Source organism: Acomys minous (genome assembly GCF_964271855.1).
Source record: "Acomys minous genome assembly, chromosome: 13".
Classification (NCBI taxonomy): Eukaryota; Metazoa; Chordata; class Mammalia; order Rodentia; family Muridae; genus Acomys; species Acomys minous.
In genome coordinates, this window is record NC_140495.1 from 111,208,111 (window position 1) to 111,227,304 (window position 19,194).

At 49.7% G+C, this 19,194-nt stretch overlaps 2 protein-coding genes across 2 annotated transcripts in view; both read right to left on the reverse strand.

Moving 5' to 3' along the window:
• The window catches only part of LOC311582051 (H-2 class II histocompatibility antigen, E-D beta chain-like), a 185,637-nt gene that overhangs the window by 140,163 nt on the left and 26,280 nt on the right, over window positions 1-19,194 (reverse strand). The gene's annotated exons all lie outside the window — the stretch shown is intronic.
• On the reverse strand, window positions 894-11,141 carry BTNL2 (butyrophilin like 2; the record flags this gene model as incomplete). The annotated part of the gene is made up of 7 exons (XM_084752412.1): window positions 894-901; window positions 1,349-1,444; window positions 2,325-2,603; window positions 3,410-3,757; window positions 6,008-6,310; window positions 8,749-9,096; window positions 11,063-11,141. The coding sequence occupies 7 exons, from the start codon at window positions 11,139-11,141 to the stop codon at window positions 894-896; spliced, it is 1,461 nt and encodes a 486-aa protein (XP_084608538.1).

Sequence of the window (19,194 nt, forward strand, 5' to 3'; positions counted from 1 at the left end):
TTTAGTCTACTTGACTGAAAAAGTTAGGGCTGGTGAGATGGCTCAGAGATTAAGTTCGATTCCCAGCAACCACATGGTGGCTCACAACCATCTATAATGTGATCTGACGCCCTCTTCTGGCCTGCAGGTGTACATGCAGGCAGAGCACTGTACACATAATAATAAACAAATCTTTAAAAGAAAAAAAAAACCCGAAAAAGTTAGAAGCCCCTTGGCAGTGGGGGCGGGGTGATGGGTGAGAGCATGGCGCCATCGTTGGGTATTGACCAAGCAGTGCAGGAAGCTTGAGGCTGCGCAGCTCTCCGGGGACTGGAGTCACAGACAGTTGCGAGCTGCAGTGTGGGTGCTGGGAGTGGAATCTAGGTCCTCTGTGAGAGCAGCCCGTGCTCCTAGCCCCTCAGCCGTCTCTCCAGCCACAAGGGGTCAGTACACAAAGTGACATGTTCCTCTGCGGCATCTCCTCACACAGGCGCCTGTTCCTCTGCGGCATCATCTCCTCACACAGGTGCCTGTTCCTCTGCGCCATGTCCTCCTCACACTGGTGCTTGTTCCTCTGCGGCATCTCCTCACAGAGGTGCCTGTTCCTCTGTGACATGTCCTCCTCACACAGGTGCCTGTTCCTCTGCGCCATGTCCTCACACAGGTGCCTGTTCCTCTGCGGCATCATCTCCTCACACAGGTGCCTGTTCCTCTGCGGCATCTCCTCCTCACACAGGTGCCACTACACTTTGCTGTCATTCTTTCTTGGTCACCACTGCCCTGCTGTGTCTCCTCTTCTGGCTTCTTCTCCAAAAATCGTTTATTTTTATTATTTTATGTGTAGGAATGTTTTGCCCGAGTGTATACCCGTGTACCATGGCGTGTTTGGTGTTTGCTGAGGCCAGAAGATGGCGTCAGTCCCCTGGAAATGGTGTCACAGATGGTTTGAGGCACTATGTATGCGCTGGGACTTGAACTCAGGTCCTCTGCAGGAGCGGCAGGTGCTCAGCTCCCGAGCCACCTCTCTAGCTCTCCTAACTCTTTCCAGTTCCTTTCCTCCCTCTATGCTGACGTATCATGACATCTTGTACTTCACCATGAGGCTGAGAGAAGTGATGTCACCAAGGTCACAATGACCAGAGTTACACCAATCCAGACCCAACGTAGCCTCACAGCCAAGCTCTGAGTTGTCTCTGTAGCCCTGGGCCATCATCTTTTAACTCTGTTACTGTTATGTCTAAGCTCGTGTGTCCCTGGGCTGTGATGATGCTGTTACGTCTAAGTTCACGAGTCCCTGGGCTTTGCTGACATGAATGGACTCCCCAGTTGCTGAAGGGTGACTAAGGGCCAGTCCTATTCGCCCACTCACCTGTCCTACGGCATTTCACCTTGAGCAGGTCAATAGCCATGGCGAGGGGCAGCACCAAGACAGGCAGAGTCATCCACAACAGAGCTATCTTGGAGTCTGAAATGCAAACACCAGGAAGTCATGAGACTAGGGCAATACCAATGTGGCTTTCCTCACACAGCCTGAGGGCGGGGTCGGTCCAGGAACCTGCAGATTCAGTCTCCCTCCTCCACAGACACCAAGGGAAGCAGGCAGACTTAGCTCTAGCCTCGGCGCCCCCTCCCCTCCCCCACCCCATTTCCTTTCTTCTTTTGCAGCTCCATCACCACATCACAGGATCACTGGAGCAACTATTGCGCTAACGCATAAAGCCTCCCAGCCTACAACTACAAGGGCTTTGAAGAAAATTAATTTCTAGTGCAGAATAAAATCCACAACAAGGGGAAGAAAAAATGTTAGGATTCACAGCAAGGGGGAGTCGGTAGATAGAGGAGAATAAAACACACACACACACACACACACACACACACACACACACACACACAGAGAGAGAGAGAGAGAGAGAGAGAGAGAGAGAGAGAGGGAGAGAAACAAGAAACTCAGAGGAATGTCCTTAGGTGACGTGAATACAAACTTTGCAAGAGACAGATTTACTTTTAAAAAGTGGATTGAAGAGGGAGAAGAAAAGAAAATAGGAAGAGAAAAGAAAGAGTAAAAGAGAAAAGAGGAAGAGGAAAAATTGGAGGAGGAAAAATTGGAGGAGGAGGACGAGAAGGAAGAGGAGGGAAGGAGACGAAGGGCAGAGGAGGGGAGCAGCAGCAGCAGGCCGAGTGTGGGGCGCACACCTGTAACCCCAGCACTTGTGATGAGGAGGCAGGGAGACCAGAAGTCCCAGGTCATCCTGAACACGTGAAACCTCCCAAAGAAAACACCCAGAGCCCAACCCATTTTGACACTTAGTTGCCAAGCGGGAGGCGGCTGGCATGCAGTCTCTAACCTGAGAGAGGGAAGCGCGCAGCTCTCTCCTCGCCCTGAGGGAGGCTGACTGCGCAGGTCACATTCACCGCGGAGCTGTTCCTGACCAGCAGGAGCGTCTCCACCTGGAACAGATCCTGGCTCCCTTGACGAAAGGCCTCAGAGGATGACGGCAGTGTTCTTCCATCTCTGTCCCTCCACTGCACGTGGGGCCGGGGGAACCACCCATCGGACGTACACCTCAGCTGCGCGCCTCCGTCCTGCAGGACCTCCTGGGTGATCCGTGGCGTGGAACCCACCGCTGGGGGCAGAGACCAAGGAAGCAGAGATGGAGCCTCTGCACACGTGTGTATGTGTGTGTGTGTGTGTCTGTGTGTGTCTGTGTGTGTGTCTCTCTCTGTGTGTGTGTGTCTGTGTGTGGTCAGCAACTTCCCCGTGGGAGGGAGGGGAGAGGTGAGAGCAGCTTTGGGAGTCAGAGTCAGGGGTTCGGGGGACCGGCCCTGTACTGAAACAGTGTCTGGACGTGACAGGGCCACGGCACTCGTGAACTCACATCCACTGTGGGAGACCTGCCCAATGATGGAGCCAGTCCACACTCCAGCACGGAAGTGGGCGGGGCTGGTGAGCCTCACCCCTGGCTAAGGAGCTCTGGACATTGGTGGGTTCAGGGGAGAGGAGAGTCAGTTCTAACGTTCCAGTTCTCCCGGAAGGTTTGGCAAGCTCCAGTAGGTGGCGCCATGACCACGGGGTTTACGGACAGCAGAGCTAGTTCGTGGGTTGTTAAAAAGAGGACAGACAGGAAGTTAGGGCGTAAGAAAATGAGGGCGGATCTTGGAGGAGTTACGTGGGGTGGGGGGGGGAAGTTGGGAGTGAATATTATCAAAATAAATTGTTGAAATTCTTAAAGAATTAGTAAAATTTTTTTTACTTATTTAAAAACTTTAAATCAGTGTACCTGAAGTTGTGACCTTGAAGTACCTATGGTTGTTGTAAACTGGAAAATGAATGAGCACGGAGAATGTTTTGGGTGCCAGAGAAGACTCCTAGGCGCCAGCGTGGCACACTCGTAGGAAGCTGGAAAAGCCAAATATCTGCTGGAATTCTTACCCATCACCTGCACAGCCACACGGGCCTCCTGGTAGACACCATCTTTTCCAAAAAGGCACCGGTACTGCCCGTCGTCAGAAGGTCGGGCATCGTGGATCTGCAGGGTCAGTTTTCCCTCGTGGATGGCGTCGATCACCACCGCGGTCCTCCCGCTGTATCCCGCCATCTGCTCTCCAGCCGCGTGGGCCCCGTCCGCATACACGTGGACTGCCGGGTAAAAGTGGGACCGGAGCCACCTCACCTCCATGCCCTGAGCATCAGTTTGAGGTGACAGGTGACAAGTTAGTTCTATGTTGTCTCCGACTCGGACAAGGGTGGGCTGGGGAGGTCCAACTGCCCTCGAGGAAGCTGTTAAACAGACCAGACAAAGGAAAAGAATGAACCGACATGGAGGAGTAATGCTGCCAACGTGGGCATCCTGTGAGGCTCAGGACCTGCGAGCATCCCAGGGAGGTGTGAGGCTCAGGTCACTTCATGGAGGAAAGTGGGAGTTATGGTCTCAGGATGCCAGAGGTTCTTGTTTAAAGAAGAGCCCTGGCAATCTAAGGAAAACACCAGCTAAAAGTTACACACTAACAACACACTCATTTTACTGCTAAAGCTCTCAGAATAAAATGGATGTTCCATCACTCGAAATCTGGCTGACTTTACACACCTTAAACTCTGTGCCTTGGAGATTAAAAAAAATTTTTGTATTTATTATTTTATGTATGCGTGCTCCATCTGCTTGTACACCTGCTCGCCAGAAGAGGGCACCAGATCCCAGTATAGATGGTTATGAGCCACCATGTGGTTGCTGGGAATTGACCTCAGGACCTCTGGAAGAGTGCTCTTAACCACTGAGCCATGTCTCCAGCTCTGGAGTTTTAAACTATAAAATTTATCTATGAGATTGCTGAGGCATTAAACAAAGGCTCTTTGGGGACCACGCAGTGTGAGCAGAGGTTAGAGTCGGAGATGTGAGGACTCGGGAGCTCACACCACCCTCTGATCATGGGCTAAAAAATGAGTGCAAGGTGGGTGTGTAGTAACAGAAGTTGACGACGCCTTCCCCAGTCAGTCCCTGAAGGAGGGTGTGAGGTGTGTGTCTTGCCGGGTCCTTCCCACGCCAAGGTGGCCAGCATGGAGACAGCCCTGTCCTCTCCTCCTGGGGATCCTGAGGTGAGTGCTGTTTTCCACACTCCGCCCTCAGTCATGAAGGTCCCACTCACCCAGCTCTGTCTGGAGTTTCTCTGGAGAAAGAAGAAGAAAGATATTTTAAGGAGTTTTGTCTAAAGAAAAGGAAACTTTCCGGAAATAAAGGTAAGCGTCACATCTTATTCAAGAACTCAATTTACTTAAAAGGCCTGAGAAGCAGAAAATGAATTCTTCCCCATGGACCATCTGATGAAATAGATCTTACTTTTTTTTTTTTCACAATAAAAAGCTGTCAATTCTATCACCATCAGTTCAGTTTGTTTCTGCTGAGTCTAAGTGCTAGTAAAAATATACATTGTTTTCATAAATGAAAGCTAAGTCGGAAACATATGGCCACAAGCAAGTATCACTTAGGATTTCAAACTGGGGCTGCACAACACTGATTTAGGGTTGACACAGCGTTTACCTTCAGCTTGTTGATGCATCTGCTCACATCAGCAACAGCACATCTAAACAGAGTATCCTAAAAGCCTCAGGTCAAGTAAAGGTGTTTAAAGACAGTCAGGTAAGTAGCAGGCGCCTTGGTTCATGCCTGCGGTAACATAGTAACAGCCTTGGGCAGGCTCAGCCGAGAGGAGTGCTGGGAGCTTGGGGCCAGCCCGGGGCACAGAGTGAGACTGTCTCAAAAGAAATTCAAATGTCTGCTACAGATCGATAATAGACAGACAGGTGATGGATAGATGATAGACAGACAGACAGACAGACAGACAGACAGGTAGATGATAGGTATTTAGAAGACAGGTGATTTATCAATGTGATTTATCAATAATATGTCTATCGATGATGACATATTAACTATAGATCATCAATCAATGATAATGATTAAATAATGATGATTGGTAGATAGACGGTGACAGCTGGATGGCAGATTAGGTACATGAATGATAGATAATAAAAGATGAATATCAATAAATGGCTGATGGGTGGATACATGACCAATAGATGATTGATAGATTAGATAGGTAGGCGATGGGTGGTAGTAGGTGGCAGAAGATCTTTATCATTGAGCATGAGGATTTTTCTGATCACTCAGTGCTGCCCGCCATGCCGGCTCTAACTTCTAACAACTTAGGTGACATGCCTGTCACCACCATGGTGAGTGTGTTCATTTCTGGTTTTGTTACTATTTATTGACGAAACTATATAATTAAGAAGCTGTCAAAGAAGCCATCCCGTTCTGACTAAGCACGTGGCTGGCTCCTCATGCCATGGGAAAATGCCTCCATTGGAGGAATATCTTTTATTATATTTGCACACAGTGGAGTAAAGCATAGGACTTGAAAATTGCTGAAACTCTGCCATTTAATCTAGATGCACTTCTCACATACATTCTAACAGGTTATTAAAATGTGATTAAAGAAAACATGAGTTACTGCTGAGCATCCTCGGAACTCCTGACACTGCCCGCGGCGGAGCACTGACCTGCCAGAGCGATGGTGGCCTCCTTGGACTCTTTGAGACGTTGGTTGTAGATGGAGCACGAAATGGGCTCTTCTGTGTCATTCCTGACCACTAGCGTGTCTTCCACATAGAACAGCCCATCTTCACCTGACACGTGATGCTCAGAGAAGCTGACCAGCGTTTCTCCCGTGATGCCCTCCCAATAGACCTCGGGCTCAGGGAACCAGCCCTGGGACAGGCACACGAGCTGGAGCCTTCCTTCTCCGGGTCCCTCCATGTGGATGTCTGGGGAGGATCCTAGGGCTGGGGAGGGGGGGGAAGGAGAGAGAGAGAGAGAGAGAGAGAGAGAGAGAGAGAGAGAGAGAGAGAGAGAGAGAAGACACATGCTTGAAGCCCACAGATGGAAGAGGGACCCGGAGTGGTCCTTCACAGAAGGACGAGGGAGCCAGGCCCGGAGGCAAACGATGGTACCAGGGTGTCATCCCATCAACTGAGTTCTGTGTTTTATTTGTTCCCCATCATGTATCTTCAGACTTTACCATATTTGACCATACTTTTCTTCAGACTCGGATGGTGAAAAGGGAGAAGAAGGAAACATGACACAATTTGTTTTGTGTTTCTGGTGTGATTTATTCACGATGGCTTCTATGCCCTCAGCTTTGCTTTTTCTTTTCCCATGTTCTCTAGCTAGGTGCCTCGTTTGCCATTTTAGGCCATGTCTGGACTATAGTTCAAACGAAACATTTATTATTAAACTCAGACATCAGGTTCCAGGGCTATTTTCATTTCTTCTATGGGCAGTTGCAATTTTGGTATGTAGTAAAATACAGAGAAATTACTGTCTCTTATCTTCTTTTTTTCATAACTGGGGAAATCCATGCTATTTTAGACTAATTTGTATAAACCATGATGTGCTTTCTTTAACGTTACAACTATTTATATCACCGGCTGAGAAAATAGAAGAATAAGCCTCCCACTTGCACCCAGAGAAAACACTTGACTTAATTTAAATGTCCCTGAGTGTGACATGAGTCAGTGCCCAGCTCCCGCTATGCTCAGAGACACACAGATTCGCACATCCGTTTTGAGTCAACTGAACATAGCAATAGGAACAACTACAGCCATATCTGTCAAAAAATGTTATGTGTGGAAGATTCCTAACAAAACAAGACAAACATGCCTCCCCCAAAACAGAAACAAACAAACAAAACCCCCCAAAAAACAAAAACCCAAAACCAACCCAAACCAAAACTAAAGGCAGGGCTGATGTGTAACATCCACTTCCCCGCTTCCGGGAAAACGCCCACGGGGATTTAAGCCGCCCTCCTTCCCTGCAGAAAGAACCCTTCCCAAAGCCATGGCGTAGGAGCAGCCCGGATGTCATCCACGGACAGAAGCAGAAAACGTGAAGGCAAAACAATGGCGCTTTGTGAAATTTTATGTCTGTGAGTGTGTTGCCTGCTGTGCATCTGTGCACCACGTGTGTGCCTGGTGCCCGTGGGTGCCCGAGATGGCAGTGGATCCCCTGGAACTGGGGTTACAGATGGTTGTGAGCTTTCCTGTGGGTGCCAGGAATCAAACCTGGGTCCTCCGGAAGAGGAACAGGTGCTCTTTACTGCCGAGCCGTCTCTCCAGACCCCACAACAGTGTTTTATTCACTCAAAAACAACGAAGTCCTCCACAGGAAATGGATGCAACTGCAGACTGTCATCTTAAGCAGAGGGAGATGATGGGAGGGTGACGGGAGAGGGCAGTGGGTAAGTATGGTCAAAGTCCATTTAATGAGGGCGTCCTGAGGCCTGGCGCTTTGCACAAAGAACGCATGCGCACTGATGAGCTTTTTTGTAAAGGCTGTAGCGGCAAAGAAGCCGGAGAGGCCAGTGTCTCCAGAAACTCGTTTTTTTTCTGGTGAGGCAATTGGATTTGACTGACTTCTCCTGTAGCACGTAGAGAGGTTACGGCAGCGTGCACAGAGCTTTGTAAGCTCAAACCAGACACAATTCCAGTGTAGAGGGGGCAGGCAGGAGCCCCACGCCCAGCCGAGAACCTGTTGGAGATTGGTAGCCACTGGGAAGGAAAGGGTCAGTGCCCCGTAGGCTGACCAAGCTCAGCAGATGCCACACACCGGAGTATGTGGACAGCACCCATTGGACTGGACGGGAGGGAGAGGGCGGGGGTGGGGGGGACGGGGGTGGGGCGGGGGAGACATAATTGTATAGGCAGGGAGGGGTGGAGTTTGGGAGGAGTGGGGGAGGGGAAGAACATGATCAAAATACATTGTATGAAATTCTCAAAGAATTAATAGAAAATGAGGAAGAGGGGCTGCCGAGCCGGCTCAGTGGTTACGAGCCCTGGCTGCTCTTCTGGAGGACCCGGACTTGGTTGCCAGCACTCTCACGACAGTTCGCAACCGTCTCTAACTCCAGTCCCAGGGGATCTGACCCTCTTCTGGCCTTCGTGGGCACTGAGCACACACAGGGTGCACAGATATACAACCAGGCAAAAGACCCATACACGTAAAACAAAAACAAATGTTTCATTTTTAAAATAAGTAAGAAAAAAAAAACCCAATGTTTTCCTTCGGTGTTGAAAAGGGATTTTGCAAGAGGTGACACAGTTGGCACAAGTGAATGGATGCCCCCTTGTGCCCCGCTAACTCCCCTCTCCCCGACTCCACCCCCTTACCCCCCCTCTCCCCCCACCACTCCCCCATCCCCCCCCCTCCTGGTGCAGATGCTTGCCTGCCACTTGGAGCAGCACGCTTGCCTCTCTCCAGTGGTCCCCCTCCCGGAAGCGGCACCAGTACTGTCCGTCGTCACTTGGCTGGACCTGGCGAATCTTCAGAGCCACACTTCCCTCCTCAGCGCTGCCCTCGGTCCACTCTGCCCGGCCTCCGAACCCCTCCATCTGTAGTCCAGTCGCCACAGCTCCGTCCCGGTACACTGTCACAGGCGTGTCGGGGTCGGAGCGGTACCACCTCACCTCCATGTGCGCCGTCGTCCTCTTGGGGAGGAGCTGACACGTTAGCAGGGCGTCTTCCCCGACTTTGGCCAGGACAGGGGCGGCAGGACCGACGACTCTGAAGTCATCTACAAAGCAGTGAAAGGGAAACAGGGGTGTCCAAGCCAGAGGAGCAGGGCCCTTGCTCTGAGTAGCCAACGTGCTAGAACCTGTCGCCAGGAGGCAGGATGGATTCAATATCAACGTTCCAGGGAACGCAAGCGTGGAAATTTGTACATTTTACTAGTTAAAAAAGAAACTGTGTATATTCTAAAGTTTAATCATTTGCGTGTGAATGTGTGTCATCAGCTTTGTGGTTGGGAGGCAATTATACAGTTAAAGCATTTAAATTTTAATTATGCACATTTGTGCGGTACAGGCATGTGTTTGCGGGCCAGAAGAAAGTATCAGATTCCCTGCAGGAGATGGGTTACAGGTGGTGAGCCGTCGGCGGTGGGTGCTGGGAACCGAGCTCAGGCCTCCGGGAAAGCGTTCAGACTCTTAACTGAGCCTCGCGTCTGGGCCTGAGATTTGCAGCCTTAAATCACGCATCTTTAAGATGATAAAAGTGGCCTCATCTCTCGGTCTCATTCCCAAATAAGTCAATACGTGAGTTGATGTTCCCACGGGGTGTTTATTTTCTAGTCATTTTGAGTTTAGATAAATGATTATATTACTGGGTCCTTCAGCCTTTCAGGGTCAGTCATGGGGGCGGGGTCTGACTTCGTTTTTTCTTTTTAAAGATTTATTTATTAAGTATACAGTGTTTTCCCCACATATACACCTGCACACCAGAAGAGGGCACTAGATCTCATTATAGATGGCTGTGAGCCACCATATAGTCCCTGGGAATTGAACTCAGGACCTTTGGAAGAGCAGGCAGTGCTCTTAATCTCTGAGCCATCTCTCCAGTGCTTGACTTGGTTTTTTTTTTCATTCCTTCTGGAAAAGGCAAAAGTCCAGTGAGTGGCAAATGTGGGTCTCACAGAAGTCTCACAGTGGGTTAGAGGTGTGGCTTGCCTAGAAAGTTTGAGTCTTCTGGTCAATTCTTTTCCCCGAGACTGGGTTTCTCTGTGTAGCCCTGGCTGTCCTGGACTCACTTTGTAGACCAGGGTGGCCTCGAACTCACAGTGATCCTTCTGCCTCTGCCTCCCGAGTGCTGGGATTAAAGGCGTGGGCCACCACCACCCGGCTTCTGGTCAAATTTCAAGTCATCTTCCTTGGTATTTGAAAATCAAAGATATGTTTGGTAATTCTGTGTGTTAGAATGCCTAAGGACTTCATATATCCTGCGGCACCGCGTTTGTCCTTTGCAGTTCCAGCTCTGGGAGGTGGAGGAGGGCGGGGGGTGGGGGGTCGGAGGGGGGGTGTAGGACGGAGCAGGAGAGTTAGAGGCCAGCCGGGGTGGGCCTGAAACCCTGTGTAGGGAGGAGAAGGGAGCGGATGCTTAGCAGGGAAGGCACTCCCAGCCAAGCCTGAGGAACAGGGTTCAAGTCTCGGGACCCACGTGGTGGAAGACTCAGCTACGGCAAGCTGTCTTCTGAGCCCCATACCCCAGCCCCGGTGTGCAGGCCTCCCATATACCCTAAGCCACGCATACATAAATGTAACATTAAAAGCTAATAAAATAAAAGTAATCATAAGAATAAACTTATCTAACTCAGACTTAAGATGAAATAAAATAGATATCGCTCAAAAATTCTCTCTAGAACTTAGACAGAGATCTTGTGTCTTCCCTTAGTGGAATTTACGTGTGACGTCTTCCCCACTGGGTTAAGAGCATTGGATGAAAACTGCGCATGCTCCAGCTACCCAGTCCAGATGGCTTTCAACTAAGTCAAGTTTTCTGAAGCCGGAGGTGGGGGGAGGCCAAGGGAGGTGGGGGGGCTGTGGAGGGTGGGAAGCCCTGTGGAGGGTGGGAAGCCCTGTGGAGGGTGGGAAGCCCAGCGTGAGCCCTGGACCTCTATGCCCTGAGTTACCACACCGTCGGGATGGGTTAGAGACTGTGCATTTTAGATCTGCAGGGCGGGGCAGGGAGGAAGGAAGGGACCCTACCTGGGTGCTTTATAGTCAGCAGGAGGAAGAGGAAGGAGGCAGCCACACCAGATAGACTGTACCCTGGACAATCCGCCATCCTGCCTGAAGCAAACACAGGAGAAAGTGCAGCTGTGACACTCCCAGCATGCCCTGCAGTTTCTGCACTGGTTTTTGTTTTGTTTTGTTTTTTGTTGGTTTTGTTAATTTGGTACAAGCTAGAGCCACCTGAGAAGAGGGATCCTCCTCTGAGGAAATGCCTCCATCAGATTGGCCTGTGGGCAAGCCTTGGGGGGTGGGGGGGGCGGGGATTTGTTTGTTTGTTTGATTAATGACTGACTGGGGAGGGACCAGCCCACTGTGGGCAGTGCCACTCCTGGACAGGTGGGCATACATGCTGTAGAAAAGCAAGCTGAGCCGCCACAGAGGGCAAGCCAGTAAGGGCGCTGCTCAGGGTTCTGCTTAGGTGCCTGCCTCCAGGTTCCTGCCCTGACTGCCCTTCAGGGAGGGCTGTAAGCTATACTTAAGCTATACGATGAAATTAACCGTTTCCTCCCCGGGTTATGTTTGGTCTTGAGGTTTATCACAGCGATAGAAAGCAAACGCGGGCAGTGTCCGGTGGCTATGCTATCTTTTTTGTTTTTGTTTTTGTTTTTTGAGACAGGGTTTCTCTGTGTAGCCTTGGCCATCCTGGACTCACTTTGTAGACCAGGCTGGCCTGGAACTCACAGCGATCCTCCTGCCTCTGCCTCCTGAGTGCTGGGATTAAAGGCGTGCGCCACCACGCCCGGCCCGGCTATGCTATCTTAATAGACAACTGACACCAAGCCTGTCACCATCAGATGATCGCTGGCTCTCTTCTTTGCAGCTACTGATCATGGCGGACTCCCTCGCTCACATCTGGCCTCTCCCTATGAGGCTACACTGTACATTACTCCCTAGGCCCCACCCTCCCAGGCCTCAGGCTAGGCTGGCTTCTAACTTGCTTCATAGCCAAAGATGACCATGAACACCTCCCTCTACCTCTTGTGAATGCTGAGACTGAAATCCTACACCCAGGGAGGCAAATACTGAAGAGGACGAGGCAGGAGGATGTCCAGTTTGAGGCCAAGCCGAGCTGAAGGAAGTTTTCTGATTGAAAAGGGAATCCATCTGGAACTAAAGAAATAATGTTAAAAAGAGAAAAACCTAGCCTGGTGTGGTGGCTCACTATAATCTCTGCACTTTAAAGGCTGAGGCAGGAGGATGGCCGTGTGTTGGAAGTCAGAATTGGCTATAGACTGAGAGCCTGTCTCAAAACGCCACTCTCTGAAAAAAAAAATGCAGTAGGCATCAACAGGAAGTGAAAGCCGTTTCCTCACAGGATGCAGGCTGTGCGTAGGCCCTACTTCCGCATCTTAGTTGACTCCTCTCCTCCCGTGTTCTTCACCAGAGACTCTCCAAGCCACTCACCTCTCTCTTTGGGATGAAATGGAGGCTGCTGGTCTCACCCAACCACAGATGTGTCCGTCATCTACACAGCAGGTGTCTAAAGACAGGTGAGTCCAGGACACACTGGCTGGAAATGCAACTACGGAACAGCCAGGGAGAGCGGAAGCGTCTCAGGGTTAGATGAAGGAAGACTTGAACGTTGCCAACCTGGAGGCAGAGCCACGTCCCCCGGGGGTCACTCTAAAGTGAGACTCCAGTCAGGCCAGCACACGCACCTGCGGCCCCTTGCGATACGCTCAAAAGCGAAACTTGGAAGGCAGGTGGACTTTGGGCTCTGTTCTGATTTCTCTAGATCTCTGGGCACAGTTGTAACGTCGACACGCACCTCTTGCCCCACACCCTGCTCAGCAGGCAGGTCACCTGCCATCTGTAGCCACCCACATCATGGCTACCTTTGTCCTGCCCTCCAGGATTCCCCCCCAAGGGCCAAGCTCCCCCTCAGAACAGGAGTCTGTGGGCCTGCAGAGTCAGGGGCATGCCTGTCTATCAGCCAACCTTCACCCTACTGAGGAGAAAACCATGTCCCGGAGTTGTAGGCTTTGGACTTTTACAAACTTACTTTTATTTGGGGTTCTTTAATGCCTGTACCTCCCTTCCACCCCACCTAACCTAGATAAGAGAGAAAAGAGGTTAATGCAGCAGGGGGTGGGGGGGTGGGATCAGGGGGATAGGGGACAGGAGAAGTAGACCTTCTTTTTTCTTTTTTAAAAAATATTTTTATTTATTTAATTTTTTAATTTATGTGCATTGGTGTGAGGGTGGCAGATCTTGGAGTTACAGACAGTTGTGAGCTGCCATGTGGGTGCTGGGAATTGAACCCGGGTCCTTTGGAAGAGCAGGCAGTGCTCTTAACCACTGAGCCATCTCTCCAGCGTTCCCCCCCCCCCTTTTTTTTTTAAATTTTTTGGTAGATTTATTTACTTATTATGTATTCAGTGTTGTAACTGCACATACACCTGCAGGCCAGAAGAGGGTCTGGCGCATTTGTATTTGACAATCTTGGGGAAAGTATCCACCATGTATCCTGTCCTAGTGGCCAAAGTTTTCCTAAATCACTTTCTCATTATAACTTACAGTTATCAACCTAAAAACATGTTTTTAGTCCCTAACAACTAAGGCTTAATTGTAATAATACTATGACTGTCTAGTCTTCAACCCCATCAGAGACTTAAGAAGGAAATATTACGTAATACGTAGGAAGTGCAGGCAAGCAGCTTCCAAAAGTACAGAAATGACAGAGATGGTCACCAAAGGTTTTTCTGTATCGCTGGGGCATCTAATCTTCAGCCTAGCAGCCCACAATCTCTGACAGACTTTTTTTTTATAACGCAGGAATTTTGAAGGGCTGGCAAAGTTGGACAGTCAGCTTCCCAGTGTCATGCTTGGTCATAGTTTGGACAGTCAGTCGGCTGTCAGCAGTAGAGATAAGAACAGTTTTTGGTCCAGCAGCTGCTCTGCTACATTCGTTTCTTTGATGCCATCATCTTCATTAAAGTAGATGGAGGCGCTGCCAGGAGCAGATGTGTCTCCCTGTCAGACAAGCCCTTTATTGTTAAATTCCGTATTGTGTAGATCTCTGAAGTGTTTGAAGACTATCTGTTTACTATAGTGTAAAATCATATCTATCTATCTGTCTGTCTGTCTGTCTGTCTCTCCATCTATATCTAAATAGACAAACACTGCTTGTTTCTAGCTATGTACTATCTGCCAAACCTTGAAAACACATACAAGAGACTAAATAAAGCTTCTTCCCGCAATTAACTAAACCACCATCTTTTAAAAAGTGGAACACAGGAAGAAGACAAAGCAAAAACAGAAAACTCCCTTCGAGTACAAGACATGAGAGAACCCTACGCCAAAGCTGTCATTTTGCTGACACCCTGAGACAGTTTCTTCTTCTTCTTCTTCTTCTTCTTCTTCTTCTTCTTCTTCTTCTTCTTCTTCTTCTTCTTCTTCTTCGTTTTGTTTTTCAAGACAGGGTTTCTCTGTGTAGTCTTGGCTGTCCTGGACTCACTTTGTAGACCAGGCTGGCCTCGGACTCACAGTGATCCCCCTGCCTCTGCCTCCCGAGTGCTGGGATTAAAGGAGTGCACCACAACACCCAGCAGGAAACAGTATCTTTACATCTTCACAACCTACAGTTTCCTCTACAGCATTAGAAATTAAGTTACTCGTTATGCCCAAGCCACATATGGGTGCCGCCTGTAGGCTTTGAGCTTTTACAGACCCACTTTATTTGGGGTTCTTTAATGCCCGTACCTCCCTTCCAACCCACCTGCCCTTCTTTTCTTCTCATCAGGATCCCAGCAGTCTCGTTAAACAGCAATGCAGTCCATTCAGCAAAGGTGACTGCAACCACAGCAGCCGGAATCCAGAGCAGCAGCCTGACCAAGGAACCTCAGAGTGTTTTCTGGAGCATTTTCCTCTAGTTGCATCTCAAAGCAGAGCAATGAACAGCCAAATGATGCAAAAACAAAAAGCCAAGCCTCTGGTATTGGGCATAAGATGTGTGTATATGTATATATACATATATATGTGTTTATCAGTTGGCAAAGACCATGCCCTGGCAAGAGACAGTTCCTCTTCTAGTGGCCAAAAACCATGTGTCCTCTCACAAGTCTGTTTCCAGTGGGCAAACTCTGCACACCCTCACACAAGTCTGTTTCACACCCCACCCTTGGGATCAAAACAAAAACATGTTTACATCCACTGCCTAGCAGCCATGATGTCACAGGAGCCTCAGAGCAGCTGAGACAGCCCAATCTGGCTTTCTTTGCTGGGCGTGGTGGCGCACGCCTTTAATCCCAGCACTTGGGAGGCAGAAGCAGGTGAATCTCTATGAGTTTGAGGCCAGCCTGGTCTAGAAAGTGAGTCCAGGACAGCCAAGACTACACAAAGAAACCCTGTCTGGAAAACCAACCAACCAACCAACCAAAGAAAACAAAACAAAAAGAAAAAGAACGAAAGAAAAAATAAAGAAAAGAAAAAGAAAAACTTTTCAGCAGAGATGTGCCACTTAAATTCCCTTAGAACTGAAGATAGCCAAAAGACTAAAAAGAAAGCAAGGAGAAGAGGGCAAGAGGGACGGAAGGGGGGGGGTAGAGAGAGGTGGGAAGAGAGAGAGGAGGGAGAAAGGAAGGAAAGATGGGGAGGAAGAGACAGAGGGAGGGATGTCAGCCGTACTTGACACTTCCGGGCTTGGCGGTCCTTAGCTCTGGCATCCACCAGTCTGTCAGCTACAGAAGAACTCTGTGCACTGTTGGGTCCTTTGCGGTCCTATAATCCGAAAAGGTTCTGACAGACCAGTTTCCTCTGAATGTTTAATTTTTTACTTAAAAATTTAATTCATTTTCGAATTGACTTTATGAGAGTTTACACGTCTGAATCACTCACCAATTACTGTTTTCTGAAATGATAAAATTGACTTTGCTGCAGATACGAGCAAGGTGCTAATGCGGGGAATCGGGCGGGGTTGGGGGGAGGAACCACAGGGTATGCCCCACCCTTTAAACTCCCCAGGATCACAGAGAACCAGAGTCCAGACCAATACTTCATTTCTATTCCTAGAAATAAGAACTCAGGCTCAGCCACTTGTGACTTGGGGACACACCGTCCTGTGAGGGAAGAGCCTCCGGGAGCTCAGAGGTCGGCCCGCGGTCACGGTTAGCCAGGCCATCTGTCCTCTCGGCCCACGGCTCCCTCCACTGACCCTGGAATGCCCAGCTGATCCTAGAGCTTCACGTTGGAGTGTTATCTAACGGGGACCGGCCAGTCCCCTGTCTCAAAGCTGACTCACTGCTGCCTGTCCGAAGAGGCTTCCCCAAAGGAACAAACCGGAGAAGTGCGACCTTCAACATTTCAGGCATTTTGGTTCATGTCACTCTGCGAATAAGAGAAGCGCCCTAGTATTGATTAAACACTAAAAGCAAATCTTACTGTGTACAAGCCCCGCATTTGCGCCCCTGGAGCCCGAACACTCTTATTGGCACCCTTGGTTGCTGTTTGCCATCTTGATCCACCAGGCCCCCCACGGCGCCATCTGTGGCATGCGTCCCAACGGTGACAGTTCCACGTGTGACCAGTAGGTGGCGGGCAAGATGTTCTTGTTTCGAGGTGGCGGAAGTGGCTGGCACAATTTGGGTAAGGTTTGAAGAGCTGTGCCCCAAAGCCTTACAAATATCAACTCTCAGACCATCATCTTATCAAATGTGCTTCTGTATTTCATAGCGAACTCAATCCAGAGCCTGGGGAATGGGGACAGGAGTAAAAACAACCAGCTGCTGTCACAAGTCCCCCAAAGATGCCAGAGGATTCCCAGGACCAAAGCTTTGCTGCGGGTGGGGAAGATGGAGCGACGGGGAGCGACGGGGAGCATCTGCCTCACCAGCTTCAGAACTTCTGTCTCTCATGTTTCCTGGCCCGGCACTCTTAAAGCACACCTCAAAACTGATCAATTCTTCCCAGAAAGTCAACGAAGAGTAGATAACTCAGGCCTAAGTGCCCCAACCATCCCAAGGCTTTGGAGGAGTTAGGAGCATCGTCAGGGAGGACGGTGCCTGGGCTGGAAGGCTGGGAACATCGTCAGGGAGGACGGTGCGCGGGCTGGAAGGCTGGGAGCATTGTCAGGGAGGACGGTGCGCGGGCTGGAAGGCTGGGAGCATCGTCAGGGAGGACGGTGCCTGGGCTGGAAGGTTGCAGGGATTGTCAGGGAGGACGGTGCCTGGGCTGGAAGGCTGCAGGTGGCTGATAGTTCACTCAGGGCTGTAGAGGAAGGAGGTTTACGTATTGGGACACTATTTTCAACATTAGGATAACAGTTACTTGTAAATACATAGAGAACAAAGAAAACTCAGTTATCGGGGAGAAAGGAAAATTGTATCTCAGAGACTATAATCTCTTCATTAAACCCAGATTGCTGGAATGGGGAATAAATAGCAGCTGTTTAGCTTCGTGAGTACAAGTGCGTTTAACAAACTGTTTGGGTCTGATCTCACTCTGCGAGTAGGAAGGCCTGATGACGCCACCTAAAGACCCGTGTAACTGATCAATTCAGTAACGTGGTAGGACGCAAAAGTCAAAAGACAAAACCAATAGCGTTCCCCACGCATCAGCAACAGATTTCCTAAGAGAGAAACTGTGAAAGGAATCCAACCCTCAATAACCACGATTCTCTGCAAACTTAAAACAAACAAACAAACAACAACAACAACAACAAAGTATTGATGAAAAAAAACAGAAGAAGCCAGGCTTGCTGGCGCCCTGCAACCAGCCTCAGCTTGATGAAAACCACAAGTTGACAGCTGCCCAGGGCCACAGACCAAGGCCTAGGCCGGCCTGGATGACACCCTGCTCAGGATTACACCACAGCTCTTTGCTGGGGTTATGGCTCAGGGGCGGAGCACTTCCCTGGCATGAGGTGAGGCCCTAAATGTGATTCCCTACTATTCAAATAAAAAAAATTAAGCAAAAAGAAAAAGAATCCAAAGAAGATTCAGAAATGAGAACGCTTCCCATGTTCACGGTTTGGGAGAATTGATATTGTCAAGACCTTATTCCGTTAAAGGGAATTTAATGACTCAGTGTCGTCTCCAATCAAAACAGCCACGGCATTCTACACAGAGATAGAAAATCTTATCCTAAATTTTACACAGAAACATGAAAGACCCCAATATCCATGGCAATCTATAGCAAAAAATAGCAGATTGGAGTATGAAACTGAGCAGCTCCTGACACAGAGGGAGGTGGGGGGGGGGAGGGAAGGATGCTAAAATGGAAGCTGGGGTGGTGGGGGGAGGGGGAGGGGAGAGGGGGAGGGGGAGGGGGGAGGGGGGTCTGCAGAGCTCAAGCCAGACAAACCAAAAATGTACTGAAGCCCAGGACTGATCTGGGTGCACTGTGGGAGCGCTCGTACGCCTGGAACTGTGGGAGAATTGGAGTGGGAGTGAAGACAGTCCGCAGGCTGACAGACATATAGATAGATGGACCACAATTATATTCACACGCTTTCAATAATTTTTGTATGATTCCCATGAGCGTCTGAGGCCCAGTACTCCCACCCCGCGGCTTCTTGAACGCACATTTTTGAGTGTGGGCTCAGACTTTGTGGCTTTGGTGGCAGAGAGGACGACGTGCCTGTGTCATGCGGTGGGCAAGCTGTCACAGGCTTGGACGTGAGCGACACGGGTGATATTCCTAGCAGAAGTTCCTTCGCGTCCTTCCGGCTCTGTCGGAACTGTGACATCAGTGGGACTTCCCAGAGGCTTCTGAGCACTTTAAGTTAAAGGTCCACCCTGACCAATGCCCTGCCAGCCCTAAAGGTACACTTCTCCTGAAGGAACCACGACGGAGGTTCATCGCAATTTAATTTAGTCACCAAGAAAACATCCTTTAGGTGGCTTCAGAAATCCCCTCAGTCACGCAGGAAGCTAGACTTTGGGAGAACGGGAAACCACGGATGGTGTCCAAATAGAGACTGTCCCCCCTCTCGCCCCCTCCCCACCGCAGAAAAGGGGAACCAAGAGTCTGTCTCTGAAGCAGAACCAATCAGCGGACAGGAACTAGGCAGCGTCACGAGGAGAACCAATCAGCGGTCGGGAACTAGGTAGCGTCACAAGTTGCTGAGTAGCACCGCGTATTTGGAAGTACTCTAAACTTACCACGCA